Source organism: Protopterus annectens, chromosome 10.part0, assembly GCF_019279795.1.
Source record: "Protopterus annectens isolate FY-2018-M chromosome 10.part0, PAN1.0, whole genome shotgun sequence".
Taxonomy (NCBI): Eukaryota; Metazoa; Chordata; order Ceratodontiformes; family Protopteridae; genus Protopterus; species Protopterus annectens.
In genome coordinates this window covers 1,575,877,132-1,575,903,841 of record NC_056744.1, presented here as the reverse complement: position 1 = coordinate 1,575,903,841, position 26,710 = coordinate 1,575,877,132, and the positions used below count along the sequence as shown (strand labels likewise).

Here is a 26,710-nt window from a genome sequence, read left to right as displayed (position 1 = left end):
TTAATGTAGTGTACATAGGGATTGTAAGTAAGTACACATACCCTATTGAAACTGTTGGTCATTTCCTTCGCCCTAATATTGTTTATGCCTTCAATGTCACCAAGTAACGGTTTGTATTTATTGCCCCATTCTGAAATAACAAATTGTGAAATTTTCTTAATCATTTTCATCGGGTATCCCCTGTTGTGGAACATATTGCACAGTAAATCTATATCCTCTTTCATAACGTCCTCATTTGAGGACATTCGTGCCGTCCTGATACATTGTCCCTTAATAATATTTTTAAACATATGGGGCGGGTGGTTACTATTATAGGCAATAAAATCATTGGAATAAGTCGGCTTTCTAAAAATTCTAGAGGTAAATCCAACATCCGTATGTCCAATAAGGGTGTCTAAATAAGCAGTCTCTTTGCTACTGAAGTTGTAGGTAAATTTCAGGAATTCAGTAGTATTATTGAGGAATTTAACAAACTCATGAATCTCATTCTCAGACCCCTTCCATAATATGAATAAATCATCCAAAAATCGGGCATAATATTCAACCTTTTCATAGTATTTACTCTTAAACAAATGTTCGGTTTCCCATTCTAACATGACCATGTTAGCAAATATAGGGGCGCAAGAAGCGCCCATGGCCACCCCGATCTTTTGTCTGAACAGTTCACCCTGAAAAGTTATATAATTATGTTCCAACACCAGGGACATAAGTTCAGTGAGTAAACAAATCTTATCCCATGTAAAACCTGAAAACTTTCTGAGACTATTGGAGAAAAACTCCAATCCTACATCCTTAGGTATGCTCGTATATAAATCAACCACATCGATGGTAATAAATATGTAGTCCTTATTCCATTTGTCAGGTGTAAGATTGTATAAAAAATGCCATGAATCTTTCATAATATGAGGCACTACTTTATATATGTGTTTCATCCAAGTGTCTATCAGGACTCCTATGTTATAGGTTTTAGATTTAGATCCTGACACTATTGGCCTATACGGGGGGTTATCCATAGATTTATGAATTTTGGGTATGCCTACAATCTTGGCCACCACTGGATAGTCATTTCTTATAAACTTATATTATTCATTAGTTTGCTGGTGCATATTCATGCAGTGAGCTCCTCTTCCCCTCTAGTTTATTCCCCAGTAAGAAAATGAGGAAATGAATAGGCTAAGTAACAGATATCTCTAAAAACCTCTCTGCAGTAACAATGACTTGTTTTAAAAGGAAAATGAATACTTATAAAAGGCCGCATATAGACCTCCTGTGCACAAAGGCTTGCAGAGGTCAGAGATGATGGCCATGAGGAAGAAAGAGCTCTTTTCTAAGACATGAACTTAAATGCCACTTAAGAAAACTAATAAAAATGAAAGGGGTGCTTTCTTTACAAGGTCAGTAGAAATGCAACACCCCTTCAGGAATTAACTGGAAAGTCAAAGTAGGCAGGAATTGTTGATAAATGCCACCTAACCATTTAATAACTGAACTCCAAATTATAAACGTGCCTGACATAGCTCTGGGTAACCTGCAAACTGCTCGAATGGGAAGAGTATTTCTGCCTGATAAAAGATTGCCCAGCAGCCTTCATCATTTCTATGAATTTCAGTGAAAAGAATATCAAAATCAGGTCTACAGGAGCTGGAGCTAGATTTCACTTCAATCACACGGGACTCCCCTGGTTTGAACCAAGGGAGTTCTTGTACTAAAACAAAATCAAAATACCATGAAGCCCTACTGTCACTATGAATGTAGTTGGATATAATTTAGTCTTCCTTACTTAAATTTTGCCATCAGGGATGTAATTAGTAGGAATGTTGGGAAGAATCTCTCTTCCTACAGAGCAGGAAGCATAATCACCATGAATTTCCCCTTTCCTTAATGTACCACGTAGGAGGAGGAGGAAAGCTGTTTTCCACAGAACACAGGTTGCTCCCAAGACTTGCACCAATTACAAAAGATCAGATCCAGACATTGCATATAAAGCCAAACTCCTGGAGTGGGGTGGAGTGGCAACTTAGTAAGGATACTGCACACTGCCAAAAAATTAGACTATGGATCACTTCCAGGCATGCATCACTTGTAAGGGAAAGAGGTAAAAGTGGCTACTCCCTTGCCTACTTATACACAACACAACAGACTAGCTGTTGCACCAAATTAGAAGGTACCAGTCTGAAGTTTCCCTACCAAGGCCCTGAAAACAGAGCACTATTCAAAGTGCTACTTAGCAAAATTATGGGCCTACTTCACGGATTACCGTGGAGTAAAAAAAAAAAAAAAAAGTTTGCAAACAGACTGCAATGAGATTAAAGATGGTGATAATGCTATTAGGCAGCTGGGCAGGTAAACTGGTTAAAGGGAAGACTAATAGAACACTGCAGGGCAATGCTAGCATTTATAGAATGTACTGCAAAGGTGCAGCATTTTTATATAAAACAGCATTTGGTTTGGTACACTGGAGTTTTAGGTTTTAACATGTTATGGGGGGGGGGGTGGCTGCAACTGAGGACTACTGTAGGAGGACAGAAAATTAAGGGTAGTTATCACGGACTACTTAGCAGAAGTGGGGTGGGTAAGCAGACAAGGCTGCCTATTTTCACCAATATTTACATTAGTTAAGGAGCTGTTGGCTAGCAGGGTAAGGGACAAGTCAAAATGATGATGGATGCAGTTCTTCATAGCTATCGCTTGCACATTACTGCTCACTGGTGTAATGAAACTTAGCAGGTTTGTTGGTGGTTTGTGAAATAATCTGAAAGAGCATGACAGTGGTACTTGTGGTCAGGGCTTCCAGCTAAGGGCTGGTGCTTCTGTGTTAAATAGAGGGGGAAAAAAAAGGTTCTGATGATGCCTTAAGTGCTTTGCCCTGAGCAAACATTGAGGGTCGGCAGCATGGCATACTTCACAAAGGTCTCTTTCACAAACAGAGGGGACTGTGAATGCATCTCTGACAATATCTGGCCTGGAAGGACTGCCAGACACTGAATCTGTCTGGTACCTAACCTTCTGACACTAGTTCCTTTTTTGAGGGAGCTCTGATTCAGCATGGATGGCTGACACAAAGGTACAAAAATGGCACCGACACTTTTGCCATCTCTAAAAACTTCCAGCAACTCAGCCCTATCCTTAATAGTCCTAGAATTAAAATAAATGCACTAAAAAGTACAGTTGTGTACACTTATAAATGTAGATGTTCGAGTGTATTCACTGCTGCAGTCATTACATTTGGGTAATCCACTGGCAGGTTGCCCTCAGTCGGCCTGAATATCGAAGTCTTGGGTCCTGCGTCAGTTGCTGTCTCCTCTTCCATGACGTCAGGTGTATAAAAACATGCAGCTGACGCTATTTTCTTTACTTTTTCTTGCCCCAGATGTCAGGTGCCCCCCAAATGGGGAGCAAAAAAAAAAAAAAAAAAAAAAAAAAAAAATATATATATATATATATATATGCAATTGTAACAAACTTTACCTTCATCTAAAAGCAAATACACCACAAAGGCTGTAGAATATAGTGAAGGAAAGAGAAGTTCTAGAAAAAAGGGGGATGACGGGTGGGTAACCCAGACTGCAACAGTGAATAAACTCGAACATCTACATTTATGCTAAGTGTACACAACTGTACTATGTTCTTCGTGTTTCACTGTTGCAGTCATTACATTTGGGTAGAATCCCAAAGCTATGGATGGGAGGCTGGAAATAAATAGCATTAGGAGCGGCTATAAGACCCTGCAGAACTGCAGTGGCAAAGCCTGCCCTGGACTTAGAGAAGAGAAGCAAATGAAAATGCTTTGTAAAAGTATGAACAGAGCTCCAAGTAGCAGCTTCTAGGATGTCTTTGGTTGGCACCCCTCTGAGAAAAGCTGCTGAGGTAGATGCAGCCCTGGTGGAAGGCGACCGGACTCCCTTGGGCACCGGTTTACCATGATGCAAATAGCAGAAACGAATGCAGTGGCTTATCCACTTTGAAAAAGTCTGCTTTGAAACAGCCTTCCCCTCTGATCCTGCAGCAAATGCCACCATTAGCTGCTCAGACTTTCTTAGAGATGTAGTCCTGTTTAAGTAGAATCTTAGTTGTCTGTGTATGTCCAAGGAATGCAGAATCCGCTCCCCCTTGTTCTGCGGATTTGGGTAAAAAGTTGGCAGGTGAATAGTTTGGTTAAGAGCCACACTGGATACCACCTTAGGCATAAAGGAAGGATTGGTCTTGAGGGACACCCTGTCCGGGAAAAATGTAATAAAAGGCTCCACAGTCTTGAGGGCCTGTAGTTCTGAAACCCTTCTTGCTGAAGTGATTGCCAGAAGGAAAGCTGTTTTCCAAGATAGAAACTTTATATCCGCAGTAGCTGCTGGTTCAAATGGAGGCAGGGTGAGCTTTTCCAACACAAAACTGAGATCCCATGCAGGAGTTGGTGATCTTCTGGGAGGCCTTAAATCATTGGCCCCTCTGAGATACTGTTTTAGCAGAGTATGAGAAAAGATGGGAGGCTCTGTGTTGTAATGAGCAGAGATGGCAGAGGCATGGATTTTTATTGATAAAAAAGATAGGCCCTTGTCAAGTATTGTAAAATCTGAGGAATATTTGGCTTTGCTGTGTCAGTCCCTTGTGCTTGGTTCCAAGCACAGAATCTCCACCATTTATTAGCATTTTCTAGTACTAGGCCTTCTGGCTTCCAAAATGCCATCCATCACAGATTTACTGAGAGGTGCTGAACAATTAAATGATCAGCCATGCTGCCAGGTTCAGAGCTTGGTGCTGATTGTGCAGAATTTGATTGCTCTGCTGAGACAGTAGATGAGGTATTTGAGGCAAGTACCAAGAAGGGAGTTGAGACATATTCCTTAGAATTGGGTACCAGTGCTGGCGAGGCCAGTAGGGGGCAATTAGGATCATTTTTGGTTTTTCCTGTCTGACTTTTAGTAAGACCTTGGGAAGAAGAGGCAGAGGAGAAAAGGAGTACACTGATAGGTTTTTCCAATTGAAGGATAGGGCATCCACTTTCCATGCTTGTCTGTGATAAATCTTTCTGCAGAATTTGTCCAGTTGATAATTCTGGGGAGAGGAAAACAGATCCATGTCCGGACTCCCCCATTTCTCTGTTATCATGCTGAAGACTTGTGGATCCAGTTTCCATTTGTGAGGGTCCATAAGATTTCTGCTTAGGTCGTCTGCCAGAGTGTTTTGTTTTCCTGGCAGGAACTGACCTTGAAGATATACTTAGTAAGTCAAGGGTGTGTCCCACAATGCCATGGCTAGTCTGCAAAGGGGGTAGGAATGTGTACCCCCCTGCTTGTTTATGTACCACATAACTGTGGTGTTGTCCGTCTTTATCAGTAGTTGTCCTGGATGAAGGAAGTCCTTGAAGGCTGTCAGGGCATTCTCAAAAGCTAACATCCCTTTCTGGTTGATATGCAGATGCATTTGTTTTGGGCTCCATATGCCCTGAAGGCATCTCCCCGCCAGGTGCCCCCCCCCCCCCAAGCATAGTCTGATGCATCTGTAGTTAGGGTTTGGGTGGCAGGGGGTAAAGTGAAAGACCGTCCCATGTTCTGGTGACATGTATCTGCCCACCAAAGAAACTCCTGTTGTAGGCAGGGAATGAGAGGAATCATTGTTTCCACAGACTGTGACAATGCTGACTCCATAAATTTTTTAGATACCACTGTAGTTTCCTCATATGCAGTCTTGCATATGGAATTAGTAGACTGCATGATGCCATGAACCCCAAAGCCTGCAGAATTTGTCTTGCAGATAACTGGGTTTTTGTTGCTATCTGTTTGAAGTAAATAGTCAGTTGCCTTTGTCTGTCTGGCATAAGGTAAGCCATCTGGGCAGTTGTATTCAAGCTTGCACCCAGGAATGTAATCTTTTGAGAGGGTACCAGTTGTGATTTCTTTTCGTTTATTGTGTACCCTAGGCATGTTAGAAGCCTTTTTACAAACGCCAGATGTTGAAGAATAATGTCCTTGTTTTCTGCTTGAATGAGACAGTCGTCCAAGTAAGGATAGATTTGTATGCTTCTTTGTCTGCAAAATGCAATTACTGGTGCCAGGCACTTTAAGACTCTGGATGCAGTAGATAAACCAAAGGGCAGTGCAGAGAATTGGTAATGCATAAAACCAGCCTTGAAGCGGAGGTATCATCTGCACGATTCCCTTATTGGGATATGCAGGTATGCCTCTTAAGTCTAGAGTCACTAGCCAAGCGTTCTTGCCAAGCATGGGCAGAAGCTGTTGCAAAGTCAGCATTCTGAATTTTGGGATATCCAAGAATGTGTTCAAAATCGATAAATCCAGTTTTGGGCGTCAGGCATGGTCTTTTCTGGGTACCAAGAACAGTTGAGTAAAACCCTTGCCCTTTTTCTTGTTCTGGTACTGGCTGAATAGCCCCCCATATCCATGAGGGATGTAACTTTGTGTCTGTGCCTCTGCCCATTGATTTTTTGGCAGATCTGGCCAACCGTTTGGAATTGACAAGGTATGGAAATGAAATTATATCCCTGGGATACTGTTTAATACCCACTTGTCCTGGGTTAACTGCCAATTTTGAGCATGAAGTGCTAATTTTCCCCCTAAGGGGGCTGCCGAAAGACAAATGCTTGGTGATGGCAGAGGGAAGTCATCGAGACTGTTTACTGTAGGGTTGTGCTTTGTTTCCTCCAGATTTGGAGGTAGAGGCACCCCACTGCTTTGACCTGTAAGAACCCTGTGATTGGTATCTAGAGCCTTTTGAGCGCCTGTATTTGCCCCGTGAGGCTCTGTCGGACACCGGAAATGACCAGTTTTTTGTAGGCCAGTGTCTACTGAATCTTGGTGGCTGCACTTGTAAGAAGTCTTTTACCGACATCGGTAAGAAGTCTTTTACAGACATCGGTAAGGAGCAAGAAAAAGTTTCCCCAACGGGGTACTTAGCTTTAACAGAAGACTTTGGTTTTGAAACTCGAATGCGAAAATTTCAGGAGTCGGCTGACCAGCACTTGCAAACTGCTTCTGCGTCATGCACCACGCGGCAAGAAAGACTGAAGAAAATGGCGTGGGCTGCATGTTTTATACCCGACGACATGACATCATGGAAGAGGAGACAGCAACCGACGCAGGACAAAAGATTTTGATATTCAGGCCGACTGAGAGCAACCCGCCAGCAGATTACCCAAATGTAATGACTGCAACAGTGAAACACAAAGATCATCATCAGAAATAAAAAGGTCTGGAAAGAGCCAGCAAGAATGGGATAAAACATTCATATGTGCTCATGTCAGAACACGGATTCTGCAGGTCTCCAGAGGCCAGCAATTCCACACATGAAATAACGCCTCTATAAAGAACTTCAGTACAAATATAAAAGATAAATGTTTGGATAGTGTTTAAGTCCAGGTGAAGTTGTACCTTGCATTTACACAGCACAAATATATTACTGAGGTGGTACAAACCCTTATATACCTTACTTGCAATAAAAAAAAAATCAAAACAGCTGTACATATCTTACAGCAAACTTCTAAATTGTTTAACAAGGAATTAGAAAAATATTACAAGCATTTCCTGCATTAGGAAGCCCCCTCCCCAAAAACACAGAGGCAGCAAGCAATATGCAATATAACTTTTTTTTTTTTTTGGAACTCTCACCAGTCAAGCTAAATAAGGCCACACAAACATAGCACTTAAAATTACACAGCTAGGCCAAGACTCACCTTTATGCAGCTGGGGTGTACAATCTCATTACAGATTGTGCATTCCATTAGAGAAAGCTTGAACTGTTCTTCTTCATCTTCCACTGTGTCCTCTTTCCCTGCCTCTCCGCAAACGAGACATACAGCTGTATGAGGTAGAACTGGCTGTGGGGGCAAAAAAGAATGGTCACACAATGAGTTCAAGTGCAATAAATTTCACATACTAATGCACAGTTTCAAAGTTTTTACTGCATTTCAACATACCACCCCCCATGCAGCTCTGGAAATGTGTACTTTAAATTTTCAATAGTTGCATTCTCAGTCTTTTGAGAAAATCAGCTTTTTGTCCTCACAGTTCAAACAAACGTCCGTGTCTCTAGACCTACAAAAGTGTTACTGAAGTGTAAAAGGTGAACGGTTCAGTACAAACTAATCTTTACAGCAGTCACATTCATTAGAGTTTAGACCACAACAAATATAGCAAATATATTTTAGAATATTGAACATCTAAAATATCTCAGGGGACCACTGAAGCTATGCAAATACTGTCAGAACCATTTTGTTCATCCATTTACCATAAAAAGCAAAAAAAGCTAGAGGGAACACAAAGCAAAGCACATACTCCTAAACTTTTACTGTCTGACAAGGGCCAAACATATGTTGAAAGGTATTAACTTAAGTGAACACAAGGCGCAAGAGAAGGAAGGCACCAACAATATCCAAATATCCTCAACAACTCTCTTCTGAAACAGCCAAACTCCTGGATTTTAGCTCTGAAGTATACAATACGTTAGCCGATGTGATTATTCTGTACTAGGATCAACCAACAAAATAAACAGAAAGAAGAGTTGTGTAAATTCTTTCCATAACCATAGATGCCCAATTCTATATGCTGCAGTATTCATTAAGTGAGGGAGCTTGATTCGGCTGACTCATACGTCCGGCCAGTATACCAAAGTCTTAATGCCACTGTAAGGTACATGCAACACTGCACATAATCATCATCCATTACATTTTTGGCCCCTCTAAGGAATTGTTTTAGCAGGGGGTGAGGGAAGAGGGGTGGGCTCAGTGTTATAATGTCCTGAAATGGCAGAGGCATGAATTTTAATTGACGAGAAGGATAGGCCCTTGTGGAGCATTTCTGTTAAGTACTGAAGAATATAAGGTAAGCTGGGCAACATTGTGACCCATCCCCTGAGCCTGGCTCCTGGAAAAGTATCTTTTCCACTTTTCAGCATAGGATTTTCTAGTACTAGGCCTCCTTGACTCCCGAATGACATCCAGCACCTGCTTACCGAGGGATGCTAGAGGAGAGCTCAAGGAATTAGCCAGGGTGCAAGGTTCAGGGTTTGAAGCCGAGGGTGCAGAATCTGGCCTACCTGCTGGGACAGCAGGGAAGGGGTCTGAGGCAGGTGCCTTGGTTGCAGCAGTGTCATACTGCGCAAGAGGGGGTACCAGTGCTGGCATGGCCAGTCTGGTGCAATCAGTATTGTCCTTGGCTTGTCCTGCTTGATCTTTAGTAGAACCTTCGAGAGGAGAGGCAGAGGGGGAAAGGCATAACAGAGAGGCCTTCCCAGGTAAAAGACAGGGCATCCACTTTCCCAAGCTTGACTGTGGGGAGTTCTTGTGCAGAATTTGTCCAACTGGTAGTTTTGAGGGGAGGCAAACAGGTCTACCTCTGGATTCCCCCATTTGTTGAAGAGGTTGAACACTTTGGGTTCTAGTTTCCATTCATGTGGGTCCATGAGATTTCTGCTCAAGTCGTCTGCCAGTGAATTTAGTTTGCCTGGCAGGAATTGAGCTTGTAGGTGTACATGGTAGCACAATGCTGTGTTCCACAGAGCCATGGTTAGTCTGCAGAGAGAGTACGAGTGGGTTCCCCCCTGCTTTTTTATGTACCACATAACTGTGGTGTTGTCCGTCTTTACCAATAGCTGTCCTGGAAGAATATGGTCTTTGAAGGCTGTCAGATCATTCTGTACAGCTAACATTTATTTTTGATTGATACGCAGGTGCATCTGTTTCGGGTTCCATTTGCCCTGAATGTGCCATGTGAGCCCCCCATGCATAGTCTGATGAGTCTGTTTGGGTTTGCGTGGCAGGGGGTAGAGTGAAAGGGAGTCCATTGTTGTGGTAAGCAGGCCTCTGCCCACCAAAGGAACTCTGTTCTTCACACAAGGGATGAGAGAAATCATTGTTTCCAGGTCCTGAGAATGTTGACACCATAGGCTTTTTAGATACCATTGCAGTTTCCTCATATACAGTCTTGCATATGGAATTAGTAGGATGCAAGAGGCCATGAACCCCAGGGCTTGCAGTATTTTCCTTGCAGATAGCTGGGGTTTTGTGGCCAATATTTTGAAGCAGGTTGTCAAATAAACTTGTTTCTCTGGAGTGAGGAATGCCATCTGGGAAGTTGTGTTCAAGCTTGCTCCCAGGAATACAATCTGTTGGCAGGGTACTAGGTGAGATTTCTTTTCACTGATGGTGTAACCCAGTGAGATTAGAAGTTTCTTTACGAATGCCAGATGTAATAGCAAGTTTCTGCCTGAATCAGACAATCGTCCAAATATGGGTAAATTTGAATATTTCTCTGCCTGCAAAATGCAATGGCTGGAGCTAGACACTTTGTGAATACCCCGGGCGCAGTAGACAAGCCAAAGGGAAGTGTAGAGAAAGTACAGTTTTGTACCTACCATAAATGTAGATGTCCGAACTGGATAGCATCTGCAGTCATAACAAGTGGGTTGTCCTGTCGTCAGGCAGCCCTGCAGTCGGCCGGATTCCAAAGTCCGGGTCCGGCCGCTGATGTCGCACTCCACCCGACGTCATCTCTGTTGGTCTTCGGGTATAAAAGCATCAGCCGACGCCATTTTCCTCAGTGTTTCTTGCCCCAGATGCCAGTAGCCCTCTTGCAGGCTAAAATTTGGATAGATGCCAATGTTCCCAAATAGATAGAGGTAAACACAACAATAAGCATATATGTACATATATACAAACAAATACACCATAAGAGACTCCCCCCCAACAGCTAGCTATTAGGAGGGTAAACACCCTAGGAGTACCACAGAGGGGAAGGAGGGAGGGTAATCCTGACTGCAGATGCTATCCAGTTCGGACATCTACATTTATGGTAGGTACAAAACTGTACTATGTCCTTCATGGATGCATCTGCAGTCATAACAAGTGGGTAGAATACCATAGCCAACTAGGGGAGGAGGATGAAAGTAGATTATGGTGTGTTTAGGATCCCTTGCAGTACAGCAGTGGCAAACCCTGCTCGGGATCTGGAATATAGAGGCAAATTATAATGCTTGGCAAATGTATGCACGGAGGTCCAAGTAGCCGCCTCAATAATGTCTTTGGTTGCCACTCCTCGTAAGAAGGCTGTGGTAGTGGCTGTTGCCCTTGTAGAATGAGGTCTTATGTTCTGTGGAATTGGTTTTCCATGGAAGGAGTAACAGTATCGTATGCAATTTCCTATCCATTTGGAGATTGTCTGTTTGGAAATAGCTTTTCCTTCCTTCCTGTTGCATAGGCTACAAAAAGTTGGTCAGTCTTTCTGCTATTTTTGTTCTGTCCAAGTAGTAGCGTAGCTGTCTATGTACATCCAAGGTATGCAGTATTCTTTCCCTCTGTTTTGTGGGTTGGGAAAGAAGGTAGGTAGGTGGATTGCCTGGTTTAAAGACACTCTGGATACCACCTTGGGCATAAATGTAGGATTAGTCCTCATGGACACTCTATCTTGGTGGAAGATTAGGAAGGGTTGCACTGCCATTAAGGCCTGTAGTTCTGAAACCCTCCTTGCTGAAGTAATTGCCAGTAGGAAAGCAGTTTTCCATGACAGGTGTCGTAGGTCTGCTGTTGCTGCTGGTTCAAAGGGTGATAGTGTCAACTTTTCTAGCACAAAGTTTAAATCCCAAGCTGGTAATGGTGGTTTCCTTGGAGGTTTTACATTCTTGATTCCTCTGAGGAACTGCCTGAGCAAAGGTGCGAAAAAACAGGTGGATCAAAGCTGTATTCTGCTGAAATAGCTGATGCATGTATCTTGATGGAGGAGTAGGACAGGCCTGAATGAAGAAGTTCGCCAGATACTCCAGAATGTTAGGCATATCTATGTTTGACACATCTTTTCCTCTTTCCGTACTCCAAATGACAAACCTTTTCCATTTTCCAGCATAGTTCCTTCTTGTTGAAGGTCTGCGTGCTTCAAGAATAATGTCTTTTACTCTTTGGGAAAGTTCTGGATTAGCTGCTGCTATGTGATGTTCCATGCAGTCAGTTGCAGCGTTTTAGGTTTGGATGTATGATGCTGTAGTTGTTCTGAGTTAACATCAAAGGCATCAGGGTATTGGCCACATATTGTTCGAGACATGCTCTTCAGTAGTGGGTACCAGTGTTGTCTTGGCCAGTTTGGAGCTATCAGGATTATCCTTGGGCGTTCTTCCTTGATTTTTAGTAGTACCTTGTGTATCAAAGGAAGAGGTGGGAATGCATATGCTGTTAGGCCTTTCCAGTTGAAGGAGAGTGAGTCCACTTTCCATGCTAGTGGGTGGAATGTCCTTGTGCAGAATTTTTGAGCTGGTGATTGAGAGGTGATGCGAATAGGTCTATCTGTGGCATTCCCCATTTCTTGAGATGGTCTTGAAGATGTCCGGTGCAGCTTCCATTCGTGGGCATCCGAGTGGTTCTGCTTAATATGTCTGCTAGAGTATTGTCTTTCCCGGTACAAATATTGCCTGTAACTGAATGTTGTAGCTGAGTGCCAGGGTCCACAGCTCCAAGGTCATTCTGCATAGGGGGTATGAATGAGTGCCTCCCTGTTTGTTGATGTACCACATGACTGTGGTGTTGTCTGTCCTTATCATCAACTGGCCCTCTTTGAGAAATGGTTTGAACTTTTGGATTGCCAGTTTTACTGCCAGCATTTCTTTTAGATTGATGTGCAGGTGAAGTTGATCCTGTGTCCACAATCCTTGCACGCATTTGTCCAGCATGTGGGCCCCCCATCCTAGGTCTGAAGCGTCCGTTGTGATGGTCTGGCTTGGTTGACATCTACGAAAGGGTAGGCCTGAGTTTGACTGGCATGCCTGAGCCCACCATAGGAACTCCTGTTTTAAGCATGGAATTAATGGGATTTCTGTTTCTAGACTGTGTCTGTGTTGGGACCATAAATTCTTTAGGTACCACTGTAGTTTCCTCATATGTAGTCTGGCAAATGGGATCAAGATTATGCATGATGCCATGAAGCCCAAGGCCTGCAGAACTTTTCTTGCTGTTAACTTGTTCAGTTTTGTTAGTGCCAAGAAGTAAAGAGGAAGTTCTTTTTGTTTTTCTGTAGTCAGGAATGCCATTTGTTGTACTGTGTCCAATTCAGCCCAAGAATGTCCTTGTTTGGGATGGTATCAGCCTTGACTTTTGTAAATTGACTGTGTATCCCAGTCCTTGTAGCAAGTAAATGACCCTTTGTAAATCTGTTGTCAGCTTGCTTTTGTTGTCCCCTTGTAGCAGGCAGTCGTCCAGGTATGGGTAAATTTGAATTCCTGTAGTCTGCAATGGCGATTACTGATGCCAGGCATTTTGTGAATACTCTGGGCAGTAGATAAGCCAAAGGGCAATGCTGAGAATTGATAGTGCTCTGATCCTGCAAGAAATCTGAGGTATCTTCTGCAGATTGGTCGAATGGGGACGTGCAGGTATGCCTCCTTGAGATCTACAGTTACCAGCCAAGACTCCTTGCCCAGCATGGGAAGAAGTTGCTGTAGGGTCAGCATTTTGAATTTTGGGACAATGATGTATGTATTTAAGGTGGACAGGTGAGAATTGGTCTCCAACTTTTTCCTTTCTTGGAACTAGGAATAGTCTGGAGTAGAACCCCTTTCCTTGTTCTGCTGTTGGCACTCTTTCCACAGCTCTCATGTTTGCTAACTCCATTATGTGGCGTAGAGCCTCTGTTTTTTGATTTGGAGGTAGATTTGGCATTCCTCTTTTGACTGGTAAAGTGTGGAAATGAAACCGGTAACCTTGATCTATGGTTTGTAAAATCCACTTGTCTTTTGTTATGAAGTGCCAGTTCTTTGAAAATAAGGTTAACTTTCCGCCTAGAGGAGCTGCTATTTGTTCCCTGGTAGGCGGATTTAGGATTAAGTCACTGTGGTTGTGCTGATGTAGTGGCAGTGGCTGTGTCTGTGCCTCTGTTGTTACCTTGCCAGTGTCGTCCTCTGTAGGCACCTCCTCTGGATTGGTTTCTGCCTCTGGAACGTCTATTCCTGCCCCTTTGAAATTTTGTGGAGTCAGGAAAGGACCAATTTTTGGCAGGCCAGTTCCTGCTAAACCTTGGGGGTTGAACCTGCAAGAAATCTTTAACAGTTTGAACAGATTTTGCCTTTTCTTCCATTTTCTTCATAACCTGCTGGGCAGGTGTACCAAACAAACTTGTCTTGTCCATAGGAGCATCTAGCAACTTAGCTTTAACATGATCCGGTAAAGCTTGTTCCTTTAGCCATGCATGCCTTCTTATCACTGTGCCTGTCATGGCTGATCTAAATGAAGCCTCCAGTGCATCATAGCCACATTTTAAGGAATGGTTGCTAACCTGTTGTATGTTATTTACCATCTCTAATACATATTTCTTATCAAGAGATTCATCAGTGGTTAGTTTTTAGTTAACTGATCAAGCATAAACTCTTGGTATTGTATCATGTGAAACTGACAGTTTAAAGCTCTAGCTGAGAGAGTAGCTGAAGTGTAGACCTTTTTACCCCATCTGTCTAGTGACCTTGCTTCCCTTTCAGAAGGAATAGGGTTTTAGCTGTGGTCGCTACTGCCTTGGGACCCTGGGATATAGTTTCTGGGTCTGCAAGTGGGGCCTTGTAAAGGTGGTGATGAGTATCTGGCACCCTGTAAAATCTGTCTGGTTTGGCAGGGGCTGGGGTAAAGAATCTGGAGCGGAGCAAACATCATTGAAAGCATCATCCACCACAGAGAGAACAGGAGGTATAGCTAAGGGCCTGTGCTGTGGGAGGTGCAGAAAGGTCCTAAGTCTTTTCTGGAGTCTGAAAAATCCTGTTGCTGCCATTGGAACTGTTCTCTCATGGCATGCAAGGTTTCCAAAGGAGAATTCTTCTGGTGGGGAAGCAGCTGGAATGGATTCTTCAGCATCAGAATCTTCAAAATTGGAGAAGGGAGCCTCAGGCTGGTCAGTTATGTCTGATTCATCAGCAGAATCATCAGAAGACACTGGCTCAGGGGGCTCTGGCCTAGGTCTCTTCTCTGGGGGCTGAGAGGCCCTGTCTGGGTGAGATTGAGATCCTCTAATTAAAGAAATTAAATCTTCTGCCAAAGAAAGCATTTGAGAACTAGAAGAGGGCCTGGATGAGGGGGTTTAACAGGCACTGTTTTAGTAGTCTTGGCTGCTTTAGCCCTGGCGAAGGCCTTAATGGACATGGCAGCTGGAGGCCTAGCAGCACCACGTGCTGGGGTAGAGACATCCAAGGGATGGTGTCTGATAAGTCAACCACCGTAGTGGGTAAAATTTCTGAGGTCGATTCAAGAGTTGTAGCAGGGGCCTCAGTTGTAAGAATAGGTTCAGCTGTACTTTGAGCAGTTTTCTCGGTTTCGGCGAAACCGAGACACTCATGTTTGCTTTACCGTGGTTTCGGCGAAACCGCGGGCGCGAGTGTCGGTCTTTATCTTTGCGTTTTGGGGGTAGTCGGAGGATCCGGCGGCATAATGTACGCAAAAACAGAACCGAAAAACTGTTCTGCAAACTCCGACCGTCGCCTAAGCGTTCGTCGGTTGAAAGAGGCACAGGCCGAACAGGCTGCTACGTCGTGGGCTGGGCCTAAACAAGGCAGACAGTATGAGTGGAAATCTTTATGAGGTATTTGTTTCCCACAGGTTAAACAATTGTTAACTTTTCTGACATCGGCTGAGGCAAGAAAGAGTCCCCAACGGGTACTTAGCTTTAGAAGTCTTGGTAGTATTCGGTAGAAGTAATCTCTGGATCCGACCGACCGGCACTTGCGAACAGCTTCTGCTTCGGGTGCCACGCGGCAAGAAAGACTGAGGAAAATGGCGTCGGCTGATGCTTTTATACCCGAAGACCAACAGAGATGACGTCGGGTGGAGTGCGACATCAGCCGAAGCCGGACCCGGACTTTGGAATCCGGCCGACTGCAGGGCTGCCTGACGACAGGACAACCCACTTGTTATGACTGCAGATGCATCCATGAAGGACATCTGATAGTGCATGGAGCCTGCCCTGAAGCTTAGGTACTTCCTGCAAGATTCCCTTATTGGGGTGTGCAGGTAAGCTTCCTTTAAGTCTAAGTTTGCCAGCCAGGGATCCTTGCCTAGCATAGAAAAAAGCTGTTGAAGAGTTAGCATTTTGAATTTTGGAATTACAAGAAAGGTGTTGAGACTAGAGAGGTCCAGGATAGGATGCCAGGAGTTGTCTTTTCTGGGTACCAGGAAAAGTCTTGAATAAAAACCTTTTCCCCTTTGTTCTGCTGAGACGGGCTGAATAGCCCTGATACTGAGAAGAGAGAGAGAACCTGCTGTTGGGCTACTGCCATTGATTTGGGGGTAGGTCTGGCCAACCGTTTCTGGGTTGGAAGTGTGCTGAAGTGGAATCCGTATCCTTAGGAAACTATGTCCAAAACCCATTTGTCCTGCGTAATGAGTTCCAAGTTTTTTGCATGCAGGGTGAGCTTTCCTCCTAGGAGAACAGGTAGTTGAGCAGGGCTTGGAAGGGTTAAGGTAAAGTCATTGTGCCATTTTTCCGTAGGGGGGTGGCTTACTACTCCTTGCTTTGAAAGTGGGAGCCCCCCACTCCTTAGGTCTGTGCGTAGCCTGAAACTGTAAACTAGGTGGTTTGCTGTTCCTGGGTTTGGACTGAGAAGGCCTGGAAGAGACTGGAAAGGACCAGTTCTTTGAAGGCCAATGCCTACTAAATCTGGGAGATTGTACTTGTAGGAAATCTGTAACAGTTTGTATAGATTTAGCTTTTTCCTCCATTCTTTTGGGGACGACTTCTGCTTTGTTGCCAAAAAGGCAGTCTTGGTTTAAGGGAGCATCCAGTAATTTAACTTTGACATGATCTGGCAAGTTTTGTTCCTTAAGCCAGCAGCCCTGTAAGATGCTTATAAAGCGTCAAAACCACATTGCAAAGTAGGTTTACCAACTTGTTCTGCAGAATGCATTAAATCTTGCAATTCGTTGTGTTCAGCACAGTCAGGAATCAACATCATTTTCTGTTTAAGTAGGCCCATAACATGCTGCTGACACTAACATATGAAACTGAAAATGTAAAGCCCTAATGGCCAAAGCAGAAGTGCATGCCTTCTTACCCCATCTATCTAGGGCTCTAGAATCCCTATCAGAAGGGGTAGGATTTTTGGCAGCAGTAGCCTTAATATCTTTTGGTCCTTGGGAAATGGTCTCTGGATCCGCAGAAGGATTCTTGAAGAGGAACTTGAGAGTCAGGTATTCTGTAGTACTGGTCAGGTTTTCTGGGAGCTGGAGTTAAAGTGTCTACGGTAAGGCTAAATTCCAAGAAAACATCATCTACAATGTCCAGAACAGGAGGGACAGCTAAAAGCCTGTGTTGAGGCAGGAGTAAGAATTCCCCAAGTCTCTTTTTGGACTCAGTGTAATCCTGGCTTTCCCAGCAGAAATGCTCCCTAAGAGTATGCAAGGTTTCACCGAAGGAAAAATCTTCTGGAGGGGAAACAGAGGGAATGGAATCCTCTGCATCCGAATCCTCATAAGTAGATAAGGGCAAAAAGTACAGTTTTGTACCTCCCATAAATGTAGATGTCCGATAGGTATGCATCTGCAGTCATCACATATGGGTTGTCCTGCCTCAGGCAGCCCTTCAGTCGGCCGGATTCCAAAGTCTGGGTCCGGCGTCGGCTGATGTCGCCCTTTCCCCGACGTCAGAGCACCTGGGGTATAAAAGAGTCAGCAGACGCCATCTTCCTCAGTTTTTCTTGCCCCAGATGCCAGGTGCCCTCTAAGGAAGGCTAAATTTGGAGAAATGCAAAATATTCCAAACGTGCACAGTAATAAAAAACAAATACACCATAATAGATAACCCCAGCTTAGCTATAAGAGGGAGTATTACCCAAGAAATACCACAGAGGGGAAGGAGGGAGGGAAAACCTGACTGCAGATGCATACCTATCGGACATCTACATTTATGGTAGGTACAAAACTGTACTATGTCCTTCAAGGATGCATCTGCAGTCATCACATATGGGTAGAATACCATAGCCAATCTGGGGGTGGAGGATCTATGTATAGGATGGTGTAAGCTAAAATGCCCTGCAGGACTGCCGTAGCAAAGCCTGCTCTGGATCTGGAATATAAAGGTAAATTGTAATCCTTGGAAAATGTATGCACAGAGCTCCATGTAGCAGCTTCTAAAATGTCCTTGGTAGCCACCCCTCTTAAGAAGGCTGTGGAGGTGGCTGTGGCTCTCGTGGAATGAGGTCTAATGTTAGCTGGCACAGTTTTTCCATGAAAGGAGTAACAAAAACGAATGCAATTCCCTATCCATTTTGAGATTGTCTGTTTGGAAATTGCTTTTCCTTGTGCACTAGCAGCATATGCTACCAACAGCTGGTCAGTTTTTCTGTAACTTTTAGTTCTGTCCAAGAAGTAGCGCAACTGTCTGTGTATGTCCAGGGTGTGCAGAAGTTTATCCCCTTTGTTTTGTGGATTCGGAAAGAAGGTAGGCAAATGAACAGCTTGGTTTAATGAGACCCTAGATACCACCTTTGGCATAAATGTAGGATTGGTTCTCAATGAGACACTGTCCTGATGAAAAATAGTAAATGGCTGTACTGCCATGAGGGCCTGTAACTCAGATACTCTTCTTGCTGAGGTTATGGCCAGAAGGAAGGCAGTTTTCCAAGACAAGAACTGTAGCTCTGCAGATGCTGCTGGTTCAAAGGGAGGCAGTGTTAGTTTTTCCAACACGAAGTTAAGGTCCCAAGTAGGCAGTGGTGCTGTCCTTGGAGGCTTGATGTTTTTAATCCCTCTTAGAAACTGCCTTAGGAGAGGATGTGAGAAGACAGGTGGATCAGTATTGTACTCTGCTGAAATTGCTGAAGCATGAATTTTAATGGAAGAGTACGACAGACCATTGTGGAACATTTCTGCCAAGTATTCCAGGATACGTGCCATGTTCATCACTGTCACATCTAGGCCCTTTGTGGTGTTCCAAATGAGAAATCTTTTCCATTTTGTTGAATATGCCTTTCTTGTGGAAGGCTGAGCTTCCATGATAATATCCTTCACTCTCTGGGATAGCCTATCCTGAGGAGGAATCAAGGTATTTTCCAGGCTGTTAGTTGCAAGGTTTTCAGGTTGGAATGCAGAGTTTTGTAATTGTGCTGTGTCAGGAGCAGTGGCCATTGAGGAAGAGGCCATGGTTTCGTGCGTGACATGCTCTTTAACAGTGGGTACCAGTGCTGTCTTGGCCAGTCCGGAGCTATCAATCACTTTTGGCTGCTCTGTCCTGATCTTCAGTAAGACCTTGGTCATTAATGGGAGAGGTGGAAATGCATACACTGTTAAGAGTTCTCCAGCTGAAAGAGAGCGTCCACTTTCCATGCTTGTGGGTGGTATGTCCTTGAGCAGAATTTCTTCAGCTGATAATTGTGGGGGGAGGCAAAAAGATCTATGTCCGGCCTGCCCCATGATTGTGTTATCTGTAGAAAGATGTCTGGGTGCAGCATCCATTCGTGTGCATCCATGATATTTCTGCTTAAGCTGTCTGCCAGTATATTGTCTTTCCCTGGCACAAATTGAGATTGCAGCTCTATGTTGAGTTTCAAGGAAAGTTCCCATAGATTCATTGCCAGTCTGCAAAGAGGATATGAATGGGTGCCTCCTTGCTTGTTTATGTACCACATAACTGTGGTGTTGTCTGCCCTTATTAGTAGGTGGCCTTGATGCAGAAAAGGTTTGAAGGCTTCGACTGCATGTATCACTGCCAGAAGTTCCCTGTGGTTTATGTGCATGCGTAGCTCTTTTTGTGACCATAGACCTTGAATGCATCTGCCCTCCATGTGCGCTCCCCATCCATGGTCTGAAGCGTCCGTTGTAATGGTTTGGCTGGCTAATGGTTTGCTGAAGGGCAGACCCCTGTTTGACTGGCTTGCTTGAGCCCACCACAAAAATTCCCTTTGAAGGCATGGGATGGAGTGGTATCAAAGTTTCCAAGCTGTGACTGCTGAGACCATAAACTCCTTAGGTACCATTGTAGTTTCCTCATATGCAACCTTGCTTGTGGAATCAGAAGGATGCAAGAAGCCATGTAACCCAGGGCCTGCAGGATTTTCCTTGCAGTCAGCTGAGTTTTTCTTGTCAGACTTTTGAAGTAATCTGGTAGTTGACTTTGTTTTTCTTCTGTGAGGAAAGCCATTTGGGTGGTTGTATCTAGATTCGCACCCAGAAAGGTTATTCTTTGGGATGGAACAAGTCTTGATTTGTGAATGTTGACTGTATATCCCAGGGCCTGAAGTAGTTGAATGGCGTAATTCAAATGTTTTACCAAAGTTTGTTGGTTGTCCGCTTGTATAAGGCAGTCGTCCAGATATGGGTATATTTGAATCCCCTGAAGTCTGCAGTGTGCAATTACTGATGCCAGGCATTTCGTGAATACTCTGGGCGCAGTAGATAAGCCAAAGGGCAATGCTGAGAATTGATAATGCTCTGAACCTGCAAGAAATCTGAGGTGTCTTCTGCAACTTTGTCTGATAGGGACATGCAGGTATGCCTCCTTGAGGTCTAGAGTTACCAGCCAAGACCCCTTGCCCAGCATGGGAAGGAGCTGCTGTAGTGTCAGCATTTTGAACTTTGGTACAATGAGATAAGTATTCAGTGTGGACAAGTCGAGAATAGGCCTCCGTTGTTTTTCTTTTCTTGGAACAAGGAAAAGTCTGGAATAAAATCCTTGGCCTTGTTCTGAGAGAGGAACCTTTTCTATAGCTTTCATTTGCATTAAGCTGGAGATTTGTTTCAAAGCCTCTGCCCTTTGATTTGGTGGCAGGTCTGGCATGCATTTTCTTTTTGGTAATGTGTGGAAATGGAACCTGTATCCTTTGTCTATTATTTGTAGTGTCCATTTGTCCCTTGTAATACTGTGCCAATTTTCTGAGAATAAAGAAAGCTTTCCAAGGGTGCTTCCAATTGAGCCCTGGTTGGCGGTGTCAAAGTAAAGTCATTGAGCCTGTCCTTGTGCAGCAGTTGTAGGTCCTGCATTACCTCTCTGGTTGGGAGGCTGCCATTGACGCCCTCTGTAGAAGCCTCTAGCTTGCCCTCTACCTCTGGCACGCCTGTTCTTGCCTCTCTGAAACCTCTCTGTGTCTGGAAAGGACCAATTTTTGGAAGGCCAATTCCTGCTGAATCTTGGTGGTTGTAATTGGAGAAAATCTTTGACAGTTTGTACAGATTTTGCCTTTTCTTCAACTTTCTTTAGGACCTCCTGAGCCGTGAGCCAAATAACTTTTGCTTTTCCAGTGGGGCATCCAGAAGCTTTGCTTTGACATGGTCTGGCAGAGATTGTTCCTTCAGCCAAGCATGCCTACGTATGACTGCGCCAGTCATAGCTGACCTACATGAAGCTTCCAATGCATCATAACCACATCGCAAGAAATGGCTGCTAACCTGTTGGGAGTTATGTACCAGATCCTGAAGTGATTTGCGATCTATGGGTTCAGGTGAAGAGTTTTTTATGCAATTCATCTAATAAATACTCTTGGTACTGTATCATATGAAACTGACAATTCAATGCCCTCATAGAAAGAGTAGCAGAAGTATACACTTTTTTACCCCATCTCTCTAAAGCTCTAGACTCCCTTTCAGAGGGGAGAGGATTTTTAGTAGTGGCAGCTGCAACCCCTTTAGGGCCCTGGAAAATAGTTTCTGGATCAGCAGAGTGGGCCTTGTAAAGGTGAAGATGCGAGTCCGGGACCCTGTAGTACCTATCGGGTTTGACAGGAGCCGGAGGAAGAGTATCAGGGGTTGTGCTAGACTCAAGAGTACACATCATCAATGACATTTAAAACAGGAGGAATAGCCAAAGGTCTATGCTGAGGCAAATGCAAGAAGGTCCTTAATCTCTTCCTGGAATCAGAGAATTCCTGGCTCTGCCACTGGAAATGCTCTCTCATAGAGTGGAGTGTCTCCCCAAAGGAAAACTCTTGATGAGGGGAGGCCGAAGGAATAGATTCCTCTGCATCAGAATCCTCGTAGGCCGAAAAAGCCTCCTCCTGGTGGTCCGAGAGAGTAGAACCATCTGAGGCCTCATCTGAGGAGTGGGGATCAGAGGGCTCAACCCTGGGCCTTTTGTCTGGAGGAGGTTGAGAGCCCCTGTCCGGATGAGGTTGAGAGCCCCTAATTAAGGAGATAAGGTCCTCTGCTAAGCTTAGAATCTGTGAACCTGTAGTGGGTCCCTGAAGGATAACCTTGGGAGGCAAAGCTTTGGATAGTTTAGCAGCTTTAGCCCTAGAGAATGCCTTAATGGACATGGATGCAGGAGGCCTGGCTGCACCACGTGCTGGTGTAGTTTTGTCTAAAGGTATGGTGTCGGAAGGTTCCAGGACACCAGTTTCTGTAGGAAATTCAATAACCAATTCAGCCGGGGCCTCCGGGACCGAGGTAGTCGGCTGAGCGGTTTCGGTGGTAGGAAGTACCAAGGACTCGGTTTCAGCCGAGACCAAGACACTCGCGGTAGGCGTGGCCGTGGTTTCAGCCGAAACCACGGCCCGCGTGCGTCGGTCCTTGTCCTTCCGTTTCTTACGAGTCTCCGACGGCATATTGTACGAAAAACTAGCCCCAAAAAATTCCTCTGCAAACTCCGCCCGACGTCTAAGGGTGCGTCAGTTGAAGGAAGCACAGGCTGAACAGGCCGAGACGTCGTGGTCTGGGCCTAGACAGGGGAGGCAGTAAGAGTGGAAATCCTTATGAGGTATTTGTTTCCCACAAGTTAAACAATTATTAACTTTATCTGACATCGGCTGAGGCAAGAAAGAGTCCCCAACGGGGTACTTAGCTTTTTGAAGTCTTCGGTAGCTGAATTACAGGAGCTGGCCGACCGGCACTTGCGAACTGCTTCTGCTTCGGGCACCACGCGGCAAGAAAGACCGAGGAAGATGGCGTCGGCTGACTCTTATACCCCAGGTGCTCTCACGTCGGGGAAAGGGCGACATCAGCCGACGCCGGACCCAGACTTTGGAATCTGGCCGACCGAAGGGCTGCCTGAGGCAGGACAACCCATATGTGATGATTGCAGATGCATCCTTGAAGGACATCCTGGTAATCAGAAGGAGCAGAAATATCAGATTCCTGATCAGAAGAATCAGAAAGAAATTAATTTCTAGGTCTCAGAGGGGAAAAGCTGTTTTTTCCCCTAATTAAGGTAATAAGGTCTTCAGCCATTCTAAGCATTTGTTTTTAAGGCATATGGGCCTGAGTTCGCTGTTTGATCCATTTTCTAGGCGTAGTGCGAGTTTTAGGCCTGAGGGATTCGGAACTTCTGGATGGAAACAATGACATTGGTTTAAAATTCAATTCTGTAGGCCTGAATACACCCTCAGAAGCCGGTGCCCGCACAGCGGCTCCGGACCCATCCAAGGTAGAGAGTTCCGCAGGTTCCATAGTCGAAGAATCATCTCACGGCATACCAGACTCCAAATGGCTCTCAGTAGAGGCCTGCGAATCTGAAGTAGCAGGTATCAGGGGCTGCGAAAGCTCTTCACTGAGTACCGGCAGACTGGCGACTAGCTTAACGGAAGCATCGTCGGCAGTTTTGGACCTATGCGGTCTGTCTCAGTCTTTATCCTTACGTTTTTTAGGAAGATCGGTAGTTGGATGGCTTAAAGCCATTTCGGAGTACTGAGACCAAGCACGAAAGTAAATGGCTACAAAAATAGCCAGACGATGAATAATTTGGGGGTTGAACAAGGCACAAAAATGACAGCGAGGGACGTCGTGGTCTGGGCTTAGCAGGGGATGCAGTACAAATGAAAATCTATACGAGGTATTTGCTCTCCACAGGTAAGACACTTGTTAACTTTTACTGACATCGGTTGGAGCAAGACAAAGAATCCCCCGTGGTACTTATCTTTTTTGAAGAATTCGGACCTGAAACTCAAAAACGAAAATTTCAGTAGTCGCCCGACTGGCAATTGCGCACTCCTTCTGCTTCGGGCACCGCACTGCAAAAAAGACTGGGGTAATGGCATCGGCTGCATGTTTTATACCCCTGGCATCATGGAAGAGGAGACAGCATCCGAAGCAGAAATCTGAAAACACTGGTATTCAAGCCGGCTGAGGGCTACCTGCAGGCAGATAACCCAAATGTGAGGACTGCAACTGTGAAACACGAAGAACATCCAGGACTGCAACAGTGAATGCGCTCCAACTACATTTATGGTAAGTGTACAAAACTGTACTATTTTCTTCATGTTTCACTGCTGCAGTCATCACATTTGGGTTGAATCCCAAAGCTGAAGAAAAGGGTGGAGGCAGTCAAGACGACTGGGGGCTGGCTAGGATGCCCTGCAAGGCTGCGGTGGCAAAACCTGCCTTGGATTTGGAAAATATAGGCAGGTGGTAATGCTTGGTGAAGGTATGAACTGATGCCCATGTTGTAGCCTCCAGGATGTCCTTGGTGGGGACCCCTCTGAGGAAAGCTGCAGAGGTGGAGGTTGCTCTGGTAGAATGCGTCCTGACCCCTCAGGGGAGGTTTCCCGTGTTGCGTGTAGCAGAAATGGATGCAGTGTGCTAGCCATTTGGAAATGGTATGTTTGGATATGGCTTTGCCCTCTGCTTCTGCAGCAAAGCTGACTAACAACTGATCAGTCTTTCTAAATGATTTAGTCCTGTCTAGACAGAATATGAGCTGTCTGTGCATATCTAGAGAGTGCAGTATCCCTTCCCCCTTGTTTTGTGGGTCAGGGAAAAAGGTGGGCAAATGAATGGATTGGTTGAGAGCCACAATGGACACCACTTTTGGCATGTAGGATGAGTTAGCCCTGAGGGAGACCCTGTCAGCATAGAAAATGATGAAGGGCTCTCTAAAGCCATTAGTGCTTGTAGCTCGGATACTCTTCTTGCTGAAGTGATGGCCAGAAGCAAGGCAGTCTTCCGTAAGAGAAACTTTAACTCTGCTGAAGATGCTGGTTCAGGGGGGGGGGGGGGGCAGGGTGAGCTTTTCCAACACAATTTAGGACCCAAGCTTGGGTAGGTGCTCTTCTGGGTGGCCTCAAGTTGTTAGCCTCCGTTAGGAACTGTATGATGAGAGGGTGTTTGAAAAGAGGTGGCTCTGTGCTGAAATGAGCAGAGATAGCGGAGGCATGAATTTTAGTAGAAGAAAAGGATAGACTCCTGTGTAGCAAGTCAGCAAGGTAATCCAAGATGAGAGGTAGGGAGGGCTGTGCTGTGCTGTCCCGGCTTCCTTATCCTGGATCCAGGTGCAAAACCTTTTCCATTTGTCAGCATAAAACTTTCTAGTGGTAGGGCGTTTGGCCTTGCGTATAACATCTAGAACATGCTTGCTGAGATTGGCAGCTTGTGCAGTGGTCAGGGAATAAGCCAAGCTGCCAGATTGAGGGTCTGCAACTGGGGATGCATGAATTCTCCTTCCCTCTGGGTCAAGAGTGTTGGGATATGAGAGAGATGCGATGGTGGGAGAGCTGACAGGCTGCACAGCAGTGGGTACCAGTGCTGGTGTGGCCAGTCAGAGGCAATCAGGATTGTCTTTGGTTTTTCCTCCCTTATTTTGAGCAGTACCCTTGTAATAAACGGTAGTGGGGGAAATGCATAGACCAACAGGGTGACCCACTGGAAGGGTACAGCATCCACTTTCCAGGCCTTGCAGTGAGGCTCCCTGGTGCAGAACCTGCTGAGCTGATGGTTTGAGTGGGAAGCAAAGAGGTCGACCTTCAGGGTGTCCCATTTCTGAGTTACAAGTGTGAAGGTTCTTTGATCTAGCTGCCACTCATGTGGGGCTGGAAGATTTCTGCTTAAGCTGTCTGCCACACAGTTTAGAGAGCCTGGCAGGAATTCTGATAACAGGTGTAGTTGCATGGCTAAGGCCGTGTGCCAAAGGGTCATGGCCAGCCTGCACAGAGGGTACAAGAGAGTCCCTCCCTGCTTGTTGCCATACCACATCACAGTGGTGTTGTCTGTTTTGATCAGTAGAGACTCTGGAGAGAGGAGTGGTCTGAAAGTTGTCCGTGTGTGCAGGACAGCTAACATCTCTGTCTGGGTGATGTGCAGATGTATTTGATGTGGGCTCCATTGGCCGTGTATGCACCTGCCATCCAGGTGTGCACCCCAGGCATAATCTGATGAGTCTGTGGTGAGGATCTGGGCGGCATGGGGTTATGAGAAAGGTAGTCCCTTGTTGTGGTAGCACGCTCCTTCCCACCAAAGAAAATCTTTTCTTAAACAAGGTATCATTGCTATAAGAGTTTCCAGGTCTTCACAGTGTTGACACCAAAGGCTTTTTAGGTACCACTGTAGTTTCCTAATATGCAGTCTTGCATATGGAATGAGAAGAATGCAAGAAGCCATGAACCCCAGAGCTTGCAGGATTTTCCTTGCAGATAACTGGGGTCTGGTGGATAGTTGAGAGAAATAAGCTGTCAGGTAGGTTTGCTTTTCTGGTGTAAGAAATGCCATCTGGGATGCTGTGTCCAGGCTTGCTCCCAGGAACAATTTTTTGGGTGGGTACTAGTTTGCATTTCTTTTCGTTGATAGTATACCCTAGAGAGGTCAGTAGGTCCTTTAGAGGCCAGGTGCTTGAGCAGCTTTTCCTGTCTGTCTGAATTAGGCAATCGTATGGGTAAAATTTGAATATTTCTTTGCTTGCAAAAAGCAATGGTGGGAGCCAAACATTTTGTGAAAACTCAGGGAGCAGTGGATAAGCCAAAGGAAAACACAGAGAACTGAAAGTGCAGTGACCTTGCCCTGAAACGTAGATATTTCCTGCAGAATTCCCTGACTGTAATGTGTAGGTAGGCCTCT

General features: G+C 45.0%; 1 protein-coding gene across 1 annotated transcript in view; it reads right to left on the bottom strand.

The window, feature by feature from the left end:
• Positions 1–26,710, bottom strand: part of FBXL19 (F-box and leucine rich repeat protein 19) — a 1,144,361-nt gene that overhangs the window by 1,061,926 nt on the left and 55,725 nt on the right. The window contains exon 2 of the mRNA XM_044086223.1: positions 7,685–7,828. Within this exon, the coding sequence (XP_043942158.1) occupies positions 7,685–7,828 (144 nt within the window). The remainder of the gene's footprint in view (positions 1–7,684; positions 7,829–26,710) is intronic.